Source organism: Cyprinodon tularosa, unplaced genomic scaffold, assembly GCF_016077235.1.
Source record: "Cyprinodon tularosa strain WSP-4 unplaced genomic scaffold, ASM1607723v1 ctg318, whole genome shotgun sequence".
NCBI lineage: Eukaryota > Metazoa > Chordata > Actinopteri > Cyprinodontiformes > Cyprinodontidae > Cyprinodon > Cyprinodon tularosa.
The window spans coordinates 1,346,537-1,364,953 of record NW_024039028.1 but is presented as its reverse complement, the minus strand read 5'-3'; the positions used below and the strand labels follow the sequence as shown (position 1 = coordinate 1,364,953).

The window sequence follows — 18,417 nt, the reverse complement described above, 5'->3', positions numbered from 1 at the left end:
TTCAAACAATAAAAATATAACGTAAATAAAGATGGCTATAAGAGCATGTTAATAACAGGTAATATATTTATATATATATTTATACGGCAGAAAAATGTGCTTTCTACAAATCTTTGGAACAAAACAAAAAAAGAAAGCCAAAAGAAAAGCAAGATTTTGGAAATATAGGATACAATATTATAGAAATATGCACATTTATGTGTTTTGCATTTAAATATATACTATAAACTTACTGACAGAATCTCTGTGTTGCTCAGTAATTGCTGTTGGCAGCATCTTAAACGCGATCACCAACTAACGTAATGTTACAGGAAGACTCATCCATTGCTGGACTCTAGAAAAGATGAAATATGAGGGGAAAGTCTAATTCAAAGAGCTTGACAACCAAATAAACCACCAGATACCTGAACAACCCCTCAGGCTGCAAGCAGATGATCTCCAGCTGGATATAAATGTGATAACATGTTTACAGTGTAGTGTTGTACTTACTGTAGTGTTTTGTGATGGCAGCACATGGACTGTGTAGTGAAATTCTGTGCATGACCGAGCAGATATGAGATATAGTTGGTATATTACTGAAGAGTGGAGTGTTCGTAATATAGATGCATTTTTTTTCCCTCTATATTAACCCCGAGTTTTACTGATGAACCTCCACACATAGGTGGAGCCGTTTCAAACAAAATAATGCTTTTATATTCAGAAGAATGAGAATAATTACAACAGTAACAATAATAATAATAATAATTTGGTAAATTTTTTTTCTCTAAGCTAATTTCTTTGCATATCATATATTTTTTTTTAAGTTTAAAGGTTTACCATTTCCACATACAAAGAGAATCTTGAGGTAAGGAACAGCTTCGATAAACCCTCCCCTCGTTCAGCTTTCCATCATTTCTCCAAGATGCCGGGCATGATGGGAACTCGTCCCTTCGCCATCTGACCATGTTGAGGACGGACTCTTAAATCCACCGCTGGGTGCTTTCATCAATCTGGTTCAAACATATCTTTCTCTGGTGCTCTCTTGGAAGGCACCTTACTCCTCTCAACACCGTCTGCTTCCCTCTCACTTTCCTCAGAGTGTGTGCAGGCCAGCCGGCGCGCTGGCTCCTTCTAAGGCAGCTGCTCCAATGTCTTATTATCCACATACAGCCTTTGGAAGAACGCTTAGGCTCTGCCCCTTAATTTTGTGCTGCTGAGTGCCGAGGGAATAACAGGGGGAGAATATAATAAAGCCGTGCAATAGAGAGGGTGGCCATTTTACAGTCTGGTTTTTTTTTTTTTTTTTTCTTTTTGATTGTAAAGGCGACCCTTAGTCTTTAATACAGCATTCCTCTATTTTTGTAGAAGCTTAGATAAGAAAAGTGGGACTGCTCTGGGGCGGGATCTGAAATATCTTAGCTGTGGTCAAATCCACACTTTAAAAACAGGGCGCAGTCCACCTCCAGGACAACAGAGGGAGCTCTTTCGGAATAATTCAATGGGATAGGGGATGTCCTGGGACATGAAGTGTCTTTTAATAAGGGGCAAATCTACTGTATCCTCCCCTGTAGAGCGTGGCCTGTAAAACAAGAAGGAAAACATGGAGATTATTTGGGTTTTTCAGGAGGTGCATCCTCACAAAACTTACAGTAAACAAGAAACTAATTATTTTCAAACCAATCTTTTATGCAAAACCATCAGGGGATTTATTTTCACAACAATTGTTATTTTACATGAAGCAACCCATTAAATGAATATATATATATATATATATATATATATATATATATATATATATATATATATATATACACACATACACGTACATTTTCCGACACGCTTATCCCTACTGGGGTCACAGGTGTGTGTGTGTCTATGTACAGTACAGACCAAAAGTTTGGACACAACTTCAAAGAGTTTTCTTTATTTTCATGACTGAAAATTTCAGATTCACACTGAAGACATCAAAACTATGACTTAACTTTTGGAATTACGGTATATATTTATCGTCTTATATTCTAGGTTCTTCAAAGTAACCACCTTTTGCTTTGATTACTTCTTCACACTATGTTGGCATTCTACTTTTTTTGTTCCTCAAAGAAGAGAAGTAACTTTTAAAGCACCGTGGACACAGATTCTGGGCTTCAAGGAAAGGAGCTTCAAATTACGAATCCCGGAAGAATGTATTTGCAGAGTTAGAACAGATGATTTCCTTTAGATTGGGTTCTGATTAGTGCTAAATAATCGTCAACTAATAGAATAATCATGAACTGGAGTACAGAGACTCCAAAATATGCTTTTAGCTGTCAGAGCGACCCACTTAGAGCTGCAATTACATCCAAATTGTAATAAAATATATATAAACAATTTGCATTTAAGATAAAAAAAAAACATTTTAGCTTGTCAATACACTCTATCCAGAACTCCTCAAGTGGAAACGTTTTGATTTCACTGGTTTAATTTAATAAAAAACCCTTCTTTAAGGAACCTTTGGCTATTAATCGATTAATCAAAAAAATAATCGACAGATTAACTGATTTGCAAAATAATGGTTAGTTGCAGCCCTAGTTAGGATATCTACAGTTACGCCTACAATTATTCATAAACCTGACCGATTTAGAGGTTAACTGAGTTTCAGTCAAACATTAAGTTTAATCCTCACAGCAAACGAGAAACCTCTTTATGAAGATTGTAAAATACAAATGGAGTTACCAACTTTCAAAAAATTTAAAATTACCGTGTAATAAAAACTGATGTCTCAAAAATGAATGAAACCTGTCGTGTTAATGTCAAATGCTAATTTAGCATTATATCAATCCAACCCTCCTCATAAGTGCAGCACAGCTTTTTTCATGCTCCACTAATTGATTGTGGTGTTGAGAGTTTGGAAAGACACCTTTCCATCAACCAAATTAAGCTCTTTCATGTGTATACTCTGAAAAAAAATACTACCTCCAGTAAACATACAAAAGAACCATGCCACTTAAAAACTGAAGGTTGTACATTTTTATAAATTTTGACCAAAGTATTTTCATTTAAATATGACATCAAAGCAAGATATAAAGCTCTTTCTCTAACCTCAGTAAGCTAACATTCAGAAATACCTTTATTCTGCCAAAGAGAGTTGAAAACCTACCATAGCTCCAACACCATATGCTGCTGGGGCCAGTGCAGCGTGGTAGGGATCTGCTGTGTAAACTCGTCCATAGCTAAGAGAAACATCACATTTTAGGGATAAATAAAACGTTATTATAACAGACTGAATATTTCTAATTTGTTTTTCAATTGGAAAGCAATTATGAAAATACAAGAACAGTTTATTTTTATTTTTTTATCTTGTTTCATAAAATTTTAAAAACCGGAGAACGTCTCTTTTTTTAAGTCAACACACCCATACTACTTTAAATATGAAGAAATACTGATAACGAGCGTGTGAATACATTTTTCCAAACTTTCTTTGGACCCTGAATTAACAATAGTTTATGAGGCACAAACAGTAAATTAAAGACACAAGAATCATAAAGGGGCTCCAGGTAAGAACATTCATCAGCAGTTTGGAAAAATGTTTATATTTTAAAAGTTTAGAAATCACAGCAGTACTTGCTACAGTGGCAGGTAATAAATAAGTGGCCTATACATAAAATGTTTTCATTCTGCCTATTTTCAACTGTGAATAAACACAAAAATATATGTTATTTCCTGTGATGTAAATACAACAATGTATAAAACTAGATTTATGAGAATGGCTGCCCCAAAAAACTGAAAAAATGACCTTTACTACCAAATGTGATGGATAATCTGGGCCTCAGCATTTTTCTCTCCCTGTTGGATTATTTCTTCATGCAGCTGTAGCCGTCTTTCAGGTGTAGAAGGTCATTTCGGCAAATTTTTTTTAAGGAAAATGATGTTTGATTAAACATATTAGCTTTTAAATCTATTGTTGACTGTAATATTTAACTGATTTGATAGAGATTTTGGGGGCAGGATTTGGGATTGAAGAGTAAATCTTGCATCTGAACAGCTGTTTTTTTTATTAAGTAAAGCCAGCAGTATTTTGCACGCTGAGGTATTTTTAAAGAACCCAAAACAACAATAAATGTCATGTATTCTCTCTTTGTTTTGTTTTTTTAATATATATTCAGTTTAGTGCGCACACAAACGAAATCTGTTTTAAGTCTTTCTATATTATTTCTATATTACGAAACAAAATTTGATTAAAAAAAATCTTGATTTTATTTGTTTCCGATTGAAAAAAAAATGAGCAAAAGGATACACAGATAAAATAATTCTGAGTTTTTGTTTGGTATGTTAATATTTGTGGATTCAACCTGCTTTTTTTTTGTTTAGTTTTTTTTACTAGAATGTAACTTAGTTTTAGTTTAATATTCAACAACTAAAGCAAACTATATTTATTACTGTAAATGGTGACTAAATTGTCAAACCATGGATAGAAAGTCCTACTTTTTCCTTTTTTTCATAGCAAATAAAATCAAGACAACATTTTTGTTTACAAAGTTTAAAGTTGTAAAACAGATTAGTCTAGAAAATCAATCAGACGAGTGAGCAGATTTTCATTGTCCCGTCTCAGAGGCCCAAACGTCCCCACTCGCCCCTAGATCCCTCAATCACTATATAGAGCGGAGACTATATAGTAAACTCATTTAATTGAAGGTTTGGAAAGATGATCACTACTTTTTGTTCCCCGTTAGTCACGTAACTCCACCTCCCCGCACGGTGCCTGCGCCATCTTTGTTATTTATCGCCGCTGTCGGGTAGCAACAGCAGGCTGCTGTCACAACAAATCCCATAATGCTTTGTGAGGAGAGGTTAGCAAAGCATTCTAAGATATATCTGCTTGTCTAGACCATTGATCATCACTACTTTTCAAGTTGCACTGTGGGAAATTTCGAGTCCACTACTTTTTCATCCATTAGACGATCGGACGCTCATTTGAAATGACTTAACTACTATGCAGTGCCCTATATAGGGATTAAGGGCGTACGTTCGGACACAGCCATGTTCTCTTGGCCTTGTTTGAGCTTTCAATGTTTATATGAAAGAACTTCTGGTTAAAGAAGTCAATCTGAACTAGCGCCTCACCTGTCACTGTAGGCTGCTGCTGCAGCGGCTGCTGCTGCAGGGGTCGCTACGGCTGTAGGCTGGGCGTAACGATACGCTGCATAGCCGCCCTGTGGGAAGGTGATGAAGAGGAGGGAAAGTGGGTGAAAGTGAGTGAGAAGAAGATAGAGGGACAATGTAGGGACAGGTGGGAGGAACAGGAGGAAAAGTGAAACATTTGTTCAATGCTCGCTATGTTGTCTTATTTTTCTGCAGTGCAGACGTCTAGTAGTGAATCTAAAGGGTTACATTGTGAGAGAAAACTGCTGAGAAGAGCGAAATATTAACAAGCAGACAGTCAGCAGAACTGGCTAATCTGGTGCAGTACAGCATTCACAAGGATGTAGCTCTGGCTCGGAGTTTCTCTCTCACTCCGTGACCAACTCAGCAGAAATAGCTGTAATTGTGTGTGACGATTTTCTTTTTTTTTGGGGGCCCGTTTGCCGTCTTCAACATGCGTCATTTTCCCCGCTGTGTTAAGCAGAGAGGGAGAGAGACCTTAAAGCCATAAATGTGCCCAACCGCCATTCCCTTTCACAAACACACGGTCAGAGAAAGGGAAAGGAGAGGCGAGGTGACTGTGCCATTATTTATGTTTGCATGAACAGACGCTCAAAAAAACAAAAAAAAACTAACAAAAACAAAACTACAGGTGTAAGGAGACAGATTAAAATGGGAGCAAACACACGCACTCTCACGTGGCCGGCAATCAGTCATTGACAGACACGGCATGCTTTCCCAAACATAGAACACATATTAGATCAAAACATCCTATGAAATAAAATAAAAAAACAGTAAGACACACCACTGCATTCTACCCTAAAGAATCAGTCATGACCAAGTCCCTGCATTCAGGACCACACATTGGCTGCTATGGGGAAGGGAATGGACTAATAGGGAACAGAAGAGGTGAGGAATAAAGAGCAGAGTGGAGAAAAGGGTGGAGATAACAGAAAAGGAGAGATTTAAAGGAATCTAGAGGAAGAAAAGAAGCAGCTAAGAGGAAGAGGAAAAAAAGGAAAGAGGAGAGCTAAGAGGATGGAAAGCAGAGGGAGAGGAGGGGAGTCAGCCTTGTAAGTACATCTGCATGCTGACACTGATTCAGTTAGCATGCCAAAGGTGAAACAGATAGGGAGATTCCTGGAAGGGGTCTAAATCAACTGCATGTTGGATATGGGTGTCCTACACCGCATCCCTCTGACTGCCTCTCTGTGAACAACAAGGCATCTACATGGAGGCTGCTTGTTTCCCTTCATTTAAAAAAAATCTGTTTCTTTTATCTTAAAATGCTTTATTTCACAGGACAGTCCCGTCAAAGTTTTTATTAGTCCAATTCATTGACATCTGGATGTATCTGACGCTCTGACTCACTGGTACTGGACCCAACAATTGTGTCACGTATTGTGAAATAACTTCATAATCTGCTTCACGGTTAACAATTAATCATAATTGTCAGTCTGTTACATTTCAAAGGTCAGGTTATCCATGCATGTACAGGAAGGATTATCTAATTCTGCACAAAGATTTTTTTTTATGTATAAAGAGAAGGCTAAGCAAATTATAAACAAATTTAACAAACATCTTTTCGTGGACAGAGGGAGCTTTGCTCAATTTAGAAACTAGTCAATATTTTAAAGAAACTGATGGATAAAGATGCCTTTAGAAGCATCTTTATCCTTGAGCTTTTTCACACAGTCACTTTTCCATGACAAGCTTCAGTGTCTTTTATCTGGATGTATAGTATTAACTGACAGCCAGTAATTGTGAAGAAGAGGGACAATGAGAAGTGGCTTCAAAATGTTTTTAATCAATACAAAAAAAAGAAAAAAAAAAGTTAATTGTTCCTAAATAAACCCGCAGTAACAGTTTCATTTAGAGTTCATATTGTTGGGTGGCAAAGTGGCAAAAGAAAACAGCAACATTGAAAAAGAGCAGTGAGAATCCTATTTGATCAGATTAGGACATCATAGACCCTTTATCACAGTGAAACATGGTGGTGGTAGCACCATGCTGAGGGGATATACAGAGGGATCCTGGAAAAAAACACCTCAGAGGTAAAGGTGCACCGACTGCAAAGTCATCGACCTTTCAAACTGTGATGTGCTGCTTAGATTTATAAAAAGTAGGGATGACGGTAAAGTAATTGAAAATGTATTTTACATTTATTTTCCCACAGACTTTCAACAATGTGAAGGAAAGCTTCATAATTGTATGATTTGTATTCATTTCTGCATCTTAAAAAGAAGAAAATTGCTTACTGACAGACTGACTTTGATTACATTACATTTTATCTATGGGGAAATATCTTTAAAAGGGACTCATAACTTATATTCTCAAGTGTTTCAAAAATGAAAATCATTTTCTAAATCCGAGTTGAAACCTATTTTATTGAAAAAACACCGGTGATATGACAGGAACTTGTTTAATCTCTATATGAGTGGGTTTAGATTAAATTAGTTTCATGTAATTATCAGCTGATCCCTGATCATCTCTAATTAGAATGGCCTTGTCAAAGTTACACATTTTATCAGATATTTTACCTCAAATCAAACAGAGCTTGAAATATTTGGCCAAGAATATTATCGGAAAAGTACTTTTGGCAGGATTATACCTCGGAAACATGTTGGGTTATCAACTGTACAAACATCTGACACCCAAAGATCAGCGTCCCTCCAGTTCACAACAGTGAACAATAAAACACATTGAAGTTTGTAGTTATGAGATGCGCACTCGGCACTAAAAGGCATCTTTAAATGTACTCTTGTGAAATGATCAAGTTATGCTGCAAGATCCGAGTCCATTACTATAACGGCGCCCCTGCTTCCTGGATTTCAATTCATAAATGATTTATCACTTGGAGGATTCGTTTTGTTCTTTGGGAATTTCAGCCCAATTTTTTTTCTTCCCCCTTCCGTAACTCCACCCATGTCAGAATCCAGTGAGTTAGTAAAAGAAGACAGAGAAGGCAATCCAATCTCAGATGGTCAATAATGTCTAGCAGCACGCAGTCATTGGAGACGAGGAGGATGCACACTGGCCGTCACACAGAGTGTGTAAACCCTACCTGGGGCAATCTGCCACTAATGTCCTGAAACACTAGTCTACAGAGAGAACAGAAACAGCTATTGTCAACCTGGTCTCTCTCACACAATGTCACATGATCACATTGGTAAAAACATAGTCCACAAATGCACAGAAACAAACCCCAGAAGAGTTTACTTGTTAAAGGGCCTGATTTGAACTGTCTGCTGCACTGAGAAGGATAAACCTGTGCATCACCAGGTGCATCATTAAACCAAAAGTGCTTTAAGGGGGAAAACTAAAACAAAAAACTTGATGTGAAACAGAATTATAATTTCAGATTTAGGCGTCATGACAAACTGTCAAAAGTACACGCCTCTATGGGTTTGATCCGCGCCGACTCACACTTGAAAACCCACAGGCAGGCAAAGGAAAATGTAGGTGACGAGTGAAGCAGTGGAGGAGAGGCAGGCATACTTACATAGAGGTCAGCTGCACCGTAAAAACCATCCTGATAGGCCATCACACTGAGAGGGAGACAGACGACAGCAGGGGGAGAGGACAGGAAGGTAGGGAGAACACAGGGGTGGCGTTTGGAAAAACCAAAAACAAAGGGAGGGAAAAATAAAGAAGTAATGGAGTGAAGCGCCCCCGTGTGGACAGAGCAGAAAATAACAAACAGAAGAGTTGATGGGGAGGTGAGAAAACGGTGCCAAAGAAATGGTGAGAGAGAGAAAAGAGAAAAGAAGGGTGAGATTATTACACACCGTGCAACATGCAAGACTAAATACCACCTCTTTGTATACAGATGCACTGACTTAAAGGTGCTACTACTGATGCTTTACCAAAAACAACCAATCCTCACTTTGATTTTATTGCATCACATCATTGCATGTGAAGGTACAAGGAAATGGTATTTTAGCTGCGCTCAAACATTTATGTCATTATTCAATACAATTTTATTCAAACACACAGCATGCACAATTTGAATCACTATCTCAATAAGTGAAGCCATGCTTTTAAAGACAATCTACAGTATTAGGACTGTTTCTCATTATTTATGTAACACTAATTGTGCTTTTCAGTAGACTGGATATAAAAATGTACCCAGGGTATGCAGAGATGGCGGGCTGCGGGACAGCAGCCCTGACTGCGCTGTAGACGGGCCGAGCTCGACCCCGCAGATGTGTTCCTCGAAATGTTGCTGCGGTGGAAGCGGCGGCTGCTGCTGCGGCTGCCGCCGGGTACGGGAACCCTGGAACTGATGAGAGATGATCAAGGTTGAAAAAAGAAAAACACACAGCTTTCATTTTATTTACAACAATAGACTTATCCACAGAGAGAAGTATCTTGATTATTATTTGCTTTTAGAATTCAATTCCTTACAGAATGGAAGCTAATAGTTTTCAGTCTCTGCAGATCTATTTAGCAACGCCAAATTATTTTACAAAGACATTCCGTGTTTTAGAGTCAGCTTGGGGTTAATAAAAGTACATTTAGTTAAATATCTGCTAGAGTGTGGAAAAATACAGTTTTTGATCAGCGGTAGAGAAAGAATAGATGTAATCTCATGGATTAAGGGACAGAAAACAATAAAGGATACCTTAAATAAAACTTAAAAACCATTTAGATGCCTGTTTTTTTAAAATGACTATTTTTTCCCAAGCAAAACTTTACTTAAAACTTGGAGAAACTTTTGATAAAAAGTAGTGTTGCACCGATACCAGTATCAGGCGGGGCCCAGATCCAGCACATTTTATAAAATGGTGGTATCGGTATTGGCGAGTACCAACAAATAGGGCACCGATGCCATTTAAAGACAACTATTTACTTTATTCAACTATTGTCACCCATTCCAGGTAGGCAATAAAAAGTTCTACTGGGTTCACTTTGTATTAGTCTTTTTCCTGCTTCACAAAGGTAGGCAGCTTGACAAAGCCATGATGGCAATTATTTTACATCAAGTAGTATGCAGTTCTTCATATATATATATCGGGGCCAGAAAAATGGCATCGGAGCAAGTAGAGCTAATGGGCGTTTTCTTAGATCAGTTACCTGGTTTGCAAATATCCCAATACTTTTGAGCCTCACTACACAAAACTTTCATTACTTTTTGTTTTTTGGGTTTTTTTTTTGCTGCTGCTTGAAAGATCAAGTTTTCTCCATGAGTTCACTGTAATTATAGCCTAGTTTAGAAGTACATTGTCGCCCTCTACAATATTTTATAGTTTTAGTAGTGATCAATATGAGAGCTTTAGATGTGAGTATATTTTTAGAAATTCAGTTATTCCTGGACATTATTTGAGAGGCATACAAAAAGCTACGTTACTAGCAGTTACACTGAATAGTTGTAGTGCTTTGTGAGGGAAACTTAGTTTTTGATATCTTACCTGTATAAAGCTCAGGACTGTACATGGCTCCGACCATAGGACTTAACTTCCAACCAGCTGTAAGAATGAAAGAAGACAAAACAACATTAGTGCAACATTCTTACATAATATCAAGCCATTATACATTTTTTAATTCAGCTTTATAACAAATTTTCTAAAAAGTCCATAAAGATAATTCCCACTTTTTGGCATCATAGCCTACCTTAGAATTACATATTTACAAAAAAAAAAAAAAAAAAAACTGAGCTAAAGATTCTACATTTGTTCAAAATTCTTTAAATACAATCTTTCAATATTGGCCTTTTTTTTTAGGTTTCAACAGGACTTATAATCCACTGCGTTGCAAAGACAGCTCCAGTTAAAGCTGAATTTGAAGCTCTGTAAGGGTTTAAAAGTTTTAAAATAGCGTGACTTCAAGAAAAACATTGGAACAATCTAACATTTACACATGTATATATCTAAACTTATTCAGAGCTAAAAAAGGATAAAACATAATTCTATGTCCCGCCTTTCCCTGACTATGTAGTAAACTCTCTCCCTTCACACCAGTAGTATCTGTTATTATAGGAAAATACTCACAAGGCAGGTCTCTACAGTTAGCAAGTATAATAACATTGATTGCTATGACAGTGAATCAAAGATATGAAGGGGTAGAAAAACTGAAGGAAACATAATCTACCTTATAAAAAGTTACTCTGTAATTTGCAGTAGGACTCGATATTTGTTTTTTCCTGAATATCTTAGAACCATTTGTGGGGCAGCAGACTTAGTGGAGACTTCCAGACTTCCTTCTCTGCCCAGAAACCTCCTCAAGCTCCAATAGGACCAGCAAAGACATTCCATCTCCAGTATGCCCTGGGTCCCCCAGTAAGCATCCTCTTGGTGATATATCTGGATCACCTCTCCAGGCAGACTGATTAACCCCAACCACCAATTGCAGCACATTTTGTTCTATGGTAATTATTAAATGATTTATGTGTCCTACTAGTCAACCAGACTCTTCCTCCAGCTTGATGGCACCCCTTACTGCTGTTTTCCACCAACTGGTTTATCAACACCAGACATCAATGCATCCCCAAGCAGAGGACACGATGTACTAAGACTCTGTACCCCCTGCCTCCAGTGGAATCCAGTAGACGTTCTCAAAGAGGTGGGAGTTGAATTTGTTCCTGTTTGAGGGCTCCGCCATATGATTCCAGCAGACCCTCATGGCGCTGTTGGGCCCGTCTGTCCAGCTTTATTCACTGACAGCAGATTCAAATAACTAGGTAATGATGAGTGGACAGCTTGACTCTCTTTTCCCTCAAGTGAAGAGAGAAGAAGGTAAGAAGACACCAATTGGTAATGAACATGCTGGTTTTTATGGACAGTCCCAGGTTTTAGTGAGGTCCCCCATTTGATGGTAAACAAGTCAGGATACTTGACCAAAGCATATAAACATTCAGTCACCCATTCCCTCACACACTGATGGTGGTGCGCTACATTGTAGGGTGGGGCTACAGACAGAAGCGAGGCTGCTATACACAGGCGCCACCATCAGTAGACGGTAGTCTTGCCTAAGGACACAACAACAATGAAAGCCAGAGCTGGGGTTTGAACCAAGGATACTGGTTGCAGGGCTAACTCCTGCATAGAATTCCAATGTCAACCCATAATCATAACCTGGTGAGTCCCCAAGCAGACTTATGGTGTTGAAAATCAAATTTCAAATTATATAAGTGAACTAAGAGTCCCTTGACGTCATGTGACTTTAAAACAATGCTGCAAACTTATCGTGTCCTCTTGGCCCTCTGATCTCCAGATCTGTGAGGTGAGATACACCAGTCTTCAGCTGAAGTCACGCTATATGGCCCCCCCCTCCAGAGGAGAGTCTGTGTTTGCTGGCGAAGCAGGCTGCTTTCCGCCTACAATTCAGAGAGAACTCAACGTATTGTCTTTTCATCGCGATCCCACCAGCTCTGAAGCAGATGAGATAAACTATCCGAATTTTGGCTTGGTCAACCCTTGTTTGCCGCCCACGGAATACCCCTAGACGACGGTTCCTGGGATTCCACTGTGAAGCCGTTGAACCATGCCTTGCAGGTTCCGCTGATGTTTTGAAGCTGTGCAGCTGCCTGTCTGTGCTGCCACTATGAAGCTGTCAGCTGCCACTCCAAGGAGACGTCTTCTAGGAGCTCCAGGAAGTGCTCAAACAAATTAAGCCCTGAAGACCACCCTCTGTTTTCTTGGAACAAATTAATTTAAGTCTCTCTAGAGAGTCCGCTCGGTCCTGCCTGAGGACCGAGCGGACTGGGTTTCTGAGCTGAACTGAAACCAGACATCGTTCCTTCCTTTCCACTGGACCATCACATGGTAAAACCATTTCCTTCCTTTTGTTTATCTGATACTTACCCAGGTTCTTAATTTCACTGTGTGTGGTTTTGTCTGTTTTCCCTTTGTCTGGAGAGTCAGGGTGCTAAAGTTGGATTGGCTAGCATTGTTAGCTTCAGGCTACCTCATCTTCGGCGACACATGTACGTGGGGCGACCATCATAGGACCAAGTTTTATAGCCCTTTGTATTGTCTCTGCCCCACCTCATGGCCTGGTGTCCTGATCTCATCTGATGCATTTAAGATCACTGTATCAGATGTTCTTTACACTTACCTGCTGCTAAGTTAACGGACACCCTAAATGCATTAAAACACCAAGCTTTAAAACTGTAACATTCGTAAGAGATTAGCCTTTCAATTAACCTGTGCTGATTTTCAGTACTTTGTAGTGTTGCATAGTTATCAAGATACAATAATACTGGAATAGGGATGATTAAGCAATAGAGATACTGATCATTTTAACTGTCGCTGTCTGTGATTATTTATGACAGTGAACAATTTATCGCTCAGAGCCAGATCCATCCCTGTTTGGTTAACACTTGAGGAAACAAGACAGAATTTCCGTTTGTTGGTAAGACAAGGAAAGAGAACTGGATTTTAACTGCCGGTCCATAAGTCCAACCTTAGGAAGAAGACTAAAGCTTCCATAAGTAGGCAGGTTTGAGTTATAATGATTAAACTAATAATCATTAACTGTTTTCTACATTGATTAGAATAACCTATTAATTAACTATAACACCCAATTCTAGCTATTTAACATATTCATAATCTGCTGGTAAAATTGCACAACAATAGAGTCCTCAAGAGAGGCACCAGGGATGCCAAGAAGACCAAGTATTCCCTGCTATTTGGCCCATAAACCAAAACAGCAGTCGGACACCTCAATTGTGCTTGAGGGTGGAATTCAACTGGGGTAGAGCCCCTAAAGAGAGTCCAACCACTCTTAAGGAGCTGGCTTCCAGAGCCCAAGATGTGCATCGAGATCCAGACCCTTTGTAGCCGGTTTCTCTCAACCTTGACCTCCCACACAAGCCGGGGCTCCTTTCCCCCAGCAAGGTAACTACATGAACCTAGAGCCAATTTGGGGATCCTGGTATCAGGTCACTGTGATCTCCACTATCAAATCCTCTTTGCACTGCAAGTGTTGGGCCCACTGAGAGATGGCCTTATGTCACTTGTTTGGGCTTGGTCCTGTGGGATCCACAGAGGGATCCCCAGGCCACCAATCCCTAGAGAACATGCTCCAGAGTGGAGCCTCTGTGTACTGGGCAGCTTTCCTAACCCTAGGCTTTTGAACTCCTCTTTCTCTGTTCAGTCGCCCAGAAACTATTTGCCGAGGAAGACTGAAGCAGGGGAATGTATCCCCGGAGAATCATCCGAGCACTCCATGCAATAATTCCTCTCTTCTGTATTTTGGACAATATTACTAGTAAGATTTCAGTAAGAAATCTAGAAACCTGGTTCTGTGAAGGAGAAAATATTACAAGCTTCTTTTTGTGCAGTAGATTCTATTCTAAAAAAAAAAGCATTTATTATTCAAATGGTTCAACAAAAGAGAGGCTTTACCAATGAAGTGTATCTGAGAAAAATTCATTACCATATGGTAGGGCTGCAAGTCCCTCTCCATTAGAGTACGGTGTGGTCATTTTCTTGTTTGTCATCACTCTGGCTGTGGCATTATTAACCTGAAAGTTTAACAAAAGGTTTAGGAGCCAGTTTACCCTTTACCTTTAGTAGAGACAGAAGCAAAGTTCAGAAAACACACGTTTTAACAGAAATTAATGTTCTTAAGAGTCTCATTACAAAAATTAGCATTCACAGAAAACTTCTGCTTTCATGTGAGGCGCCATTAAATCTTTAGTGCCTGATTTTAATCCTTAAAATGGTGTTAATTTGGTTTATGAGCAGCGATGGTATCGGATGCATGCACTTCTTTTTTAAGAAGAAATAGACTGAAAATAAGGATCCCAATGTTATCAGCCTGTTTTGCACACAAACATTGCAACAATTTGCACATAAAACATAGAAATGAAAACATATTACAGAGCAAAAGGCATTCAAAAAGAAATCCAAGACCATTATATTGCTGGTAAAAAAAGGAGGGAACAAAGAAGGTGAATTAAGCAGCAGATTCATCAGTTACAGTGCAAAAAAATAATGAAATAAATCATTAAAAAACAAACAAAAAAGAAGGACAATCAAATAGTTTATACACAAATAACAGACAGCCAACCAGGAGCGCATCACAATATCAGAAGTGAGAAAACTAACCAATCAGCAAGCATCAGATGCAGCAAATAGACCAATCAAAAACAGAAAAGAAAAAAAGGTTGGATTTTCTCCCAATCAAGAACAAGTCGTACAGAAGGAGGAGGAGGGAGAGCGAACAGAGGAAGAAAAGAGAGAGGGATGCAGGGGGAGATGCCAGTCCACATGACAGAAAAACAGACATGAGGTGGAGAAAAGAGAACATGTCCGTTCCATTCAAATGTGCAGGTCTTCCAACAAACCAACTAAGATGCAATCAACATATAGCGCACATATCTGATTGTTTAACTACAACCAGTCTATATGAACATGAGCCATGATGGGCGAGATGATGATTGGTGCAAAAACAGACATAGAAAAGAGAAAGGACAGGCCAGAGAAAAGACAGAGGATGGGGGATGCAAATATATTATCACAAATTAAAAAGAAAAAAATGAGTTTAACTTAAAAAAAGTAAAAAGAAAAAAGAAAACTGTCAAACCATTGCTGTGGAACACTGCCGGATTTTTCAGATCAGTGTCACACACCAGAAAACACCTTCTAACACACAACCAGCGACACACACCATCCAGAACCAAACTGATCAAAGAGTAAATCAAGGGCACCTCCTCACAGAAATCAGAACAGGGCAAAGCTGTTTGCATTTATAGGTTTGCCTGAAATTGTTTGATTTCATTATTTATTTATTTTTTTGTTTCAGCTTTGCTGTACAAAAATCATCCCCATTTGGGTACAAAAGCTACTCATCCACAGCACGGCTCTGATTGAAACATTAAGGCTGCAAACCTGCAATTCGACAACAGTCTGAGCACTGGTACATGAAGTGATAATCGAGCACTACGGCACGCCATGATTTACAGACGGCTGTTATCCCCTCTCCAGTAGAGCTAACATAGGCACTCATGCTTTGGCATGCTCTCCCGCTAAAAAGGTGCAAGAATGCAGCTATTGGCTGACACATGACACAGAGAGATGACATAGTTCTACATAGTCGTCATACAGATGACCAGAAAGAGAGTAAACCATGCAGGATACAGCTCACGAATCCAATGCTTTGAATGCAGTTAGAGAGGTGATTGTAATGAATGCATTAAGAAGTGGTAGTCGAAGTTGTTGCACTTGCAGATAGATGCGGCACATTCAGTTACACAAGTGGCCTTATTGTAATGCCATGCGGTCAATGGCTAATCTCCTAACAGTTTCATTCACCACCTCCCCAATCAATCACAGGATTAGCCAATCAGGTTCTGTCCACCAATCAATCAGTCAAGCTCCCTGCAGGAAGGGACTCCTTCATTTGGGTGCATTTTATTTCGTTGGGGGGGGCGCATGGGGTGGGGGGGTGGGGAGGGGGTCATTCAAAGATGATGCCATGTGTACACAACTTACCGTGGTCGGGGGAACGGCGTGAGGACACGCGAGCAGTTACCGTGGAGACTGACAACAACAACAACAACATACAAAAATCATCAGGGAAATCGAGAAAATATGTGTAAGAAACAAAATGATGAACCAAAAAAAAAGAGAAGAGAAAACAAAACAAAACAAATAATATAGGAGGGGGGAGGAATGAACAAAACGAGGCAATGAAAGCAACCCCCACCCTGTGGTAGAAAGGCAGTGATGTCAGAGGTCACATGTCAACAGTCCCCTGGAAGTATCAGCCAACAACCTAGCCTCTATAACCCACTAGGAAGGCAGATCGTTAAGGTTAAAGAAATAGAAGGAGATGAAACTCAGGGGACACCGTACAATGATCAAATAAGATATCAGAGATTTAACCTGTTTCTTAAAAGGTGTTTTAGCATCTTACTAAATGTCAAGACAGGAAAATTAACAAAGACGTGGGAGACAAAGGTGGACATAAGGACACGAGCACAGAGACAGACAGCCGGACAGGCTGGACCAAAGAGAGTGGAAAGAGATGGAAGAAAAACAAATTAAAAAAGTAAACAGCTGTCTATGGCCTTAGCTTCACTTCTTTCTCCACCCTCTCCATTTATTTTTAGTCATTCTGCACTAAGACACAGACACAGAAGAATGCAGGACATTCAAAGACCATGCACAAGAGCCTCAGCAGTCAGTAAAATAAAAACATGATCTGATTTAAAATCAACAGCTGGAGCAAATGGCAGAAAGCATGGTGCGTGTTTCCTCTCCGAGGCCATTTGCAACTGAAACCTGAGCTCATGCTGACAAATTAAAAAAAATATCACAACAAAATGCACTATGAGATCTGGTGTTTGTTGTCAAGCAAAGTGTGTGTAAATGGTAAGCTTATTCTTTTTTAATTTTTTTATTTACCCATCCATCTTGCATTTAGTATTTTAGTATTTCTGTAAATAAAATAAAAAAATATCCCCACAATTCTCAGCAGGTTCTTTCCTCATTCCCATCCCTACAAAGAGTCCCCCCACCATGCATGTCTTTTCAACACACCAAACACGTAAACTGCAACCGCATAGAAGTCACATAATTTTAAACGAAAGCTACCTCCAACCTTACAGTACCTCCCAGAAGTGATCACACCCCTATAAACTTTATCACATTTTGTCAAGTTGTGATATCAAGACCTCACTGGTTTAACACGACTGTGAAAAACCAGAAACAAAATGGGGCATAATTGGACAATAAAGCTGTTTTAAAACTAAATTAAAGGAAAATAAAACCAGCAAAGTGTGAGGTGAATCTGTATTTAATCCCTTACTCTAAAACCACCCAAAAATAGTTCAACCAAATCCCTTCAGAAGTCAGCTAAGACTTCCTGCCTGCAGCCGTCAGCATCTACAACAACTCTTTGAAGAACCCCAAATACTATCACATATAAATAAATTTAATTTCCCTTCGGAGTTAATCGATTATTTTTTAATTAAAGCACTAAATGACGTCGCCCTGTGTGAAAATTAATCTCAGTATCAATTCAGCTGTTCTGTTAAAGCTTTAGAGGTTTTTTTCATCTTTTTTTTTTTAAAACATCTCACAAAGTTTAATTCAGTCCGTCATGGCTGCCCATTTAAACTGGACAGGGAGAGTGATAGTAAAAGAAGCAGCCCAGAGACACACAGTGACTTTGGAGGAGCTGCTTAGATCTAGATTTCAAACACTGATGTAGCCTCCAACCGCAGATCTTATTGGAAGAGTAGCAAGAGGGGACAGCTGGAAACCAATAATAATCAACGTAGGAAGTCTTGACTCATCCAGGGACACAGCAAATATGTGGAGGAAGGTGCCCTTAGCTGATGAGAGCAAAAGTGAACTATTTGGCCTGAAC

At 39.1% G+C, this 18,417-nt stretch overlaps 1 protein-coding gene across 5 annotated transcripts in view; it reads right to left on the bottom strand.

Moving 5' to 3' along the window:
- Nucleotides 1-791: 791 nt before the first annotated feature.
- LOC119788491 (RNA binding protein fox-1 homolog 2-like) overlaps nucleotides 792-18,417 on the bottom strand; it is a 58,486-nt gene continuing 40,860 nt past the window's right edge. For 2 of the 5 annotated variants that reach the window (XM_038292848.1, XM_038292851.1), the window contains 7 exons: nucleotides 14,476-14,563; nucleotides 10,509-10,565; nucleotides 9,226-9,379; nucleotides 8,600-8,645; nucleotides 5,080-5,168; nucleotides 3,116-3,188; nucleotides 792-1,558 (listed from right to left, as the gene is read on the bottom strand). In XM_038292848.1, coding sequence (XP_038148776.1) covers nucleotides 1,514-1,558; nucleotides 3,116-3,188; nucleotides 5,080-5,168; nucleotides 8,600-8,645; nucleotides 9,226-9,379; nucleotides 10,509-10,565; nucleotides 14,476-14,563 — 552 coding nt within the window. In that variant the 3' untranslated portion in view covers nucleotides 792-1,513. Of the gene's footprint in view, nucleotides 1,559-3,115; nucleotides 3,189-5,079; nucleotides 5,169-8,161; nucleotides 8,199-8,599; nucleotides 8,646-9,225; nucleotides 9,380-10,508; nucleotides 10,566-14,475; nucleotides 14,564-18,417 lie in introns of those variants that run through there. The other 3 variants (XM_038292850.1, XR_005281479.1, XR_005281480.1) reach the window with 3 other exon arrangements.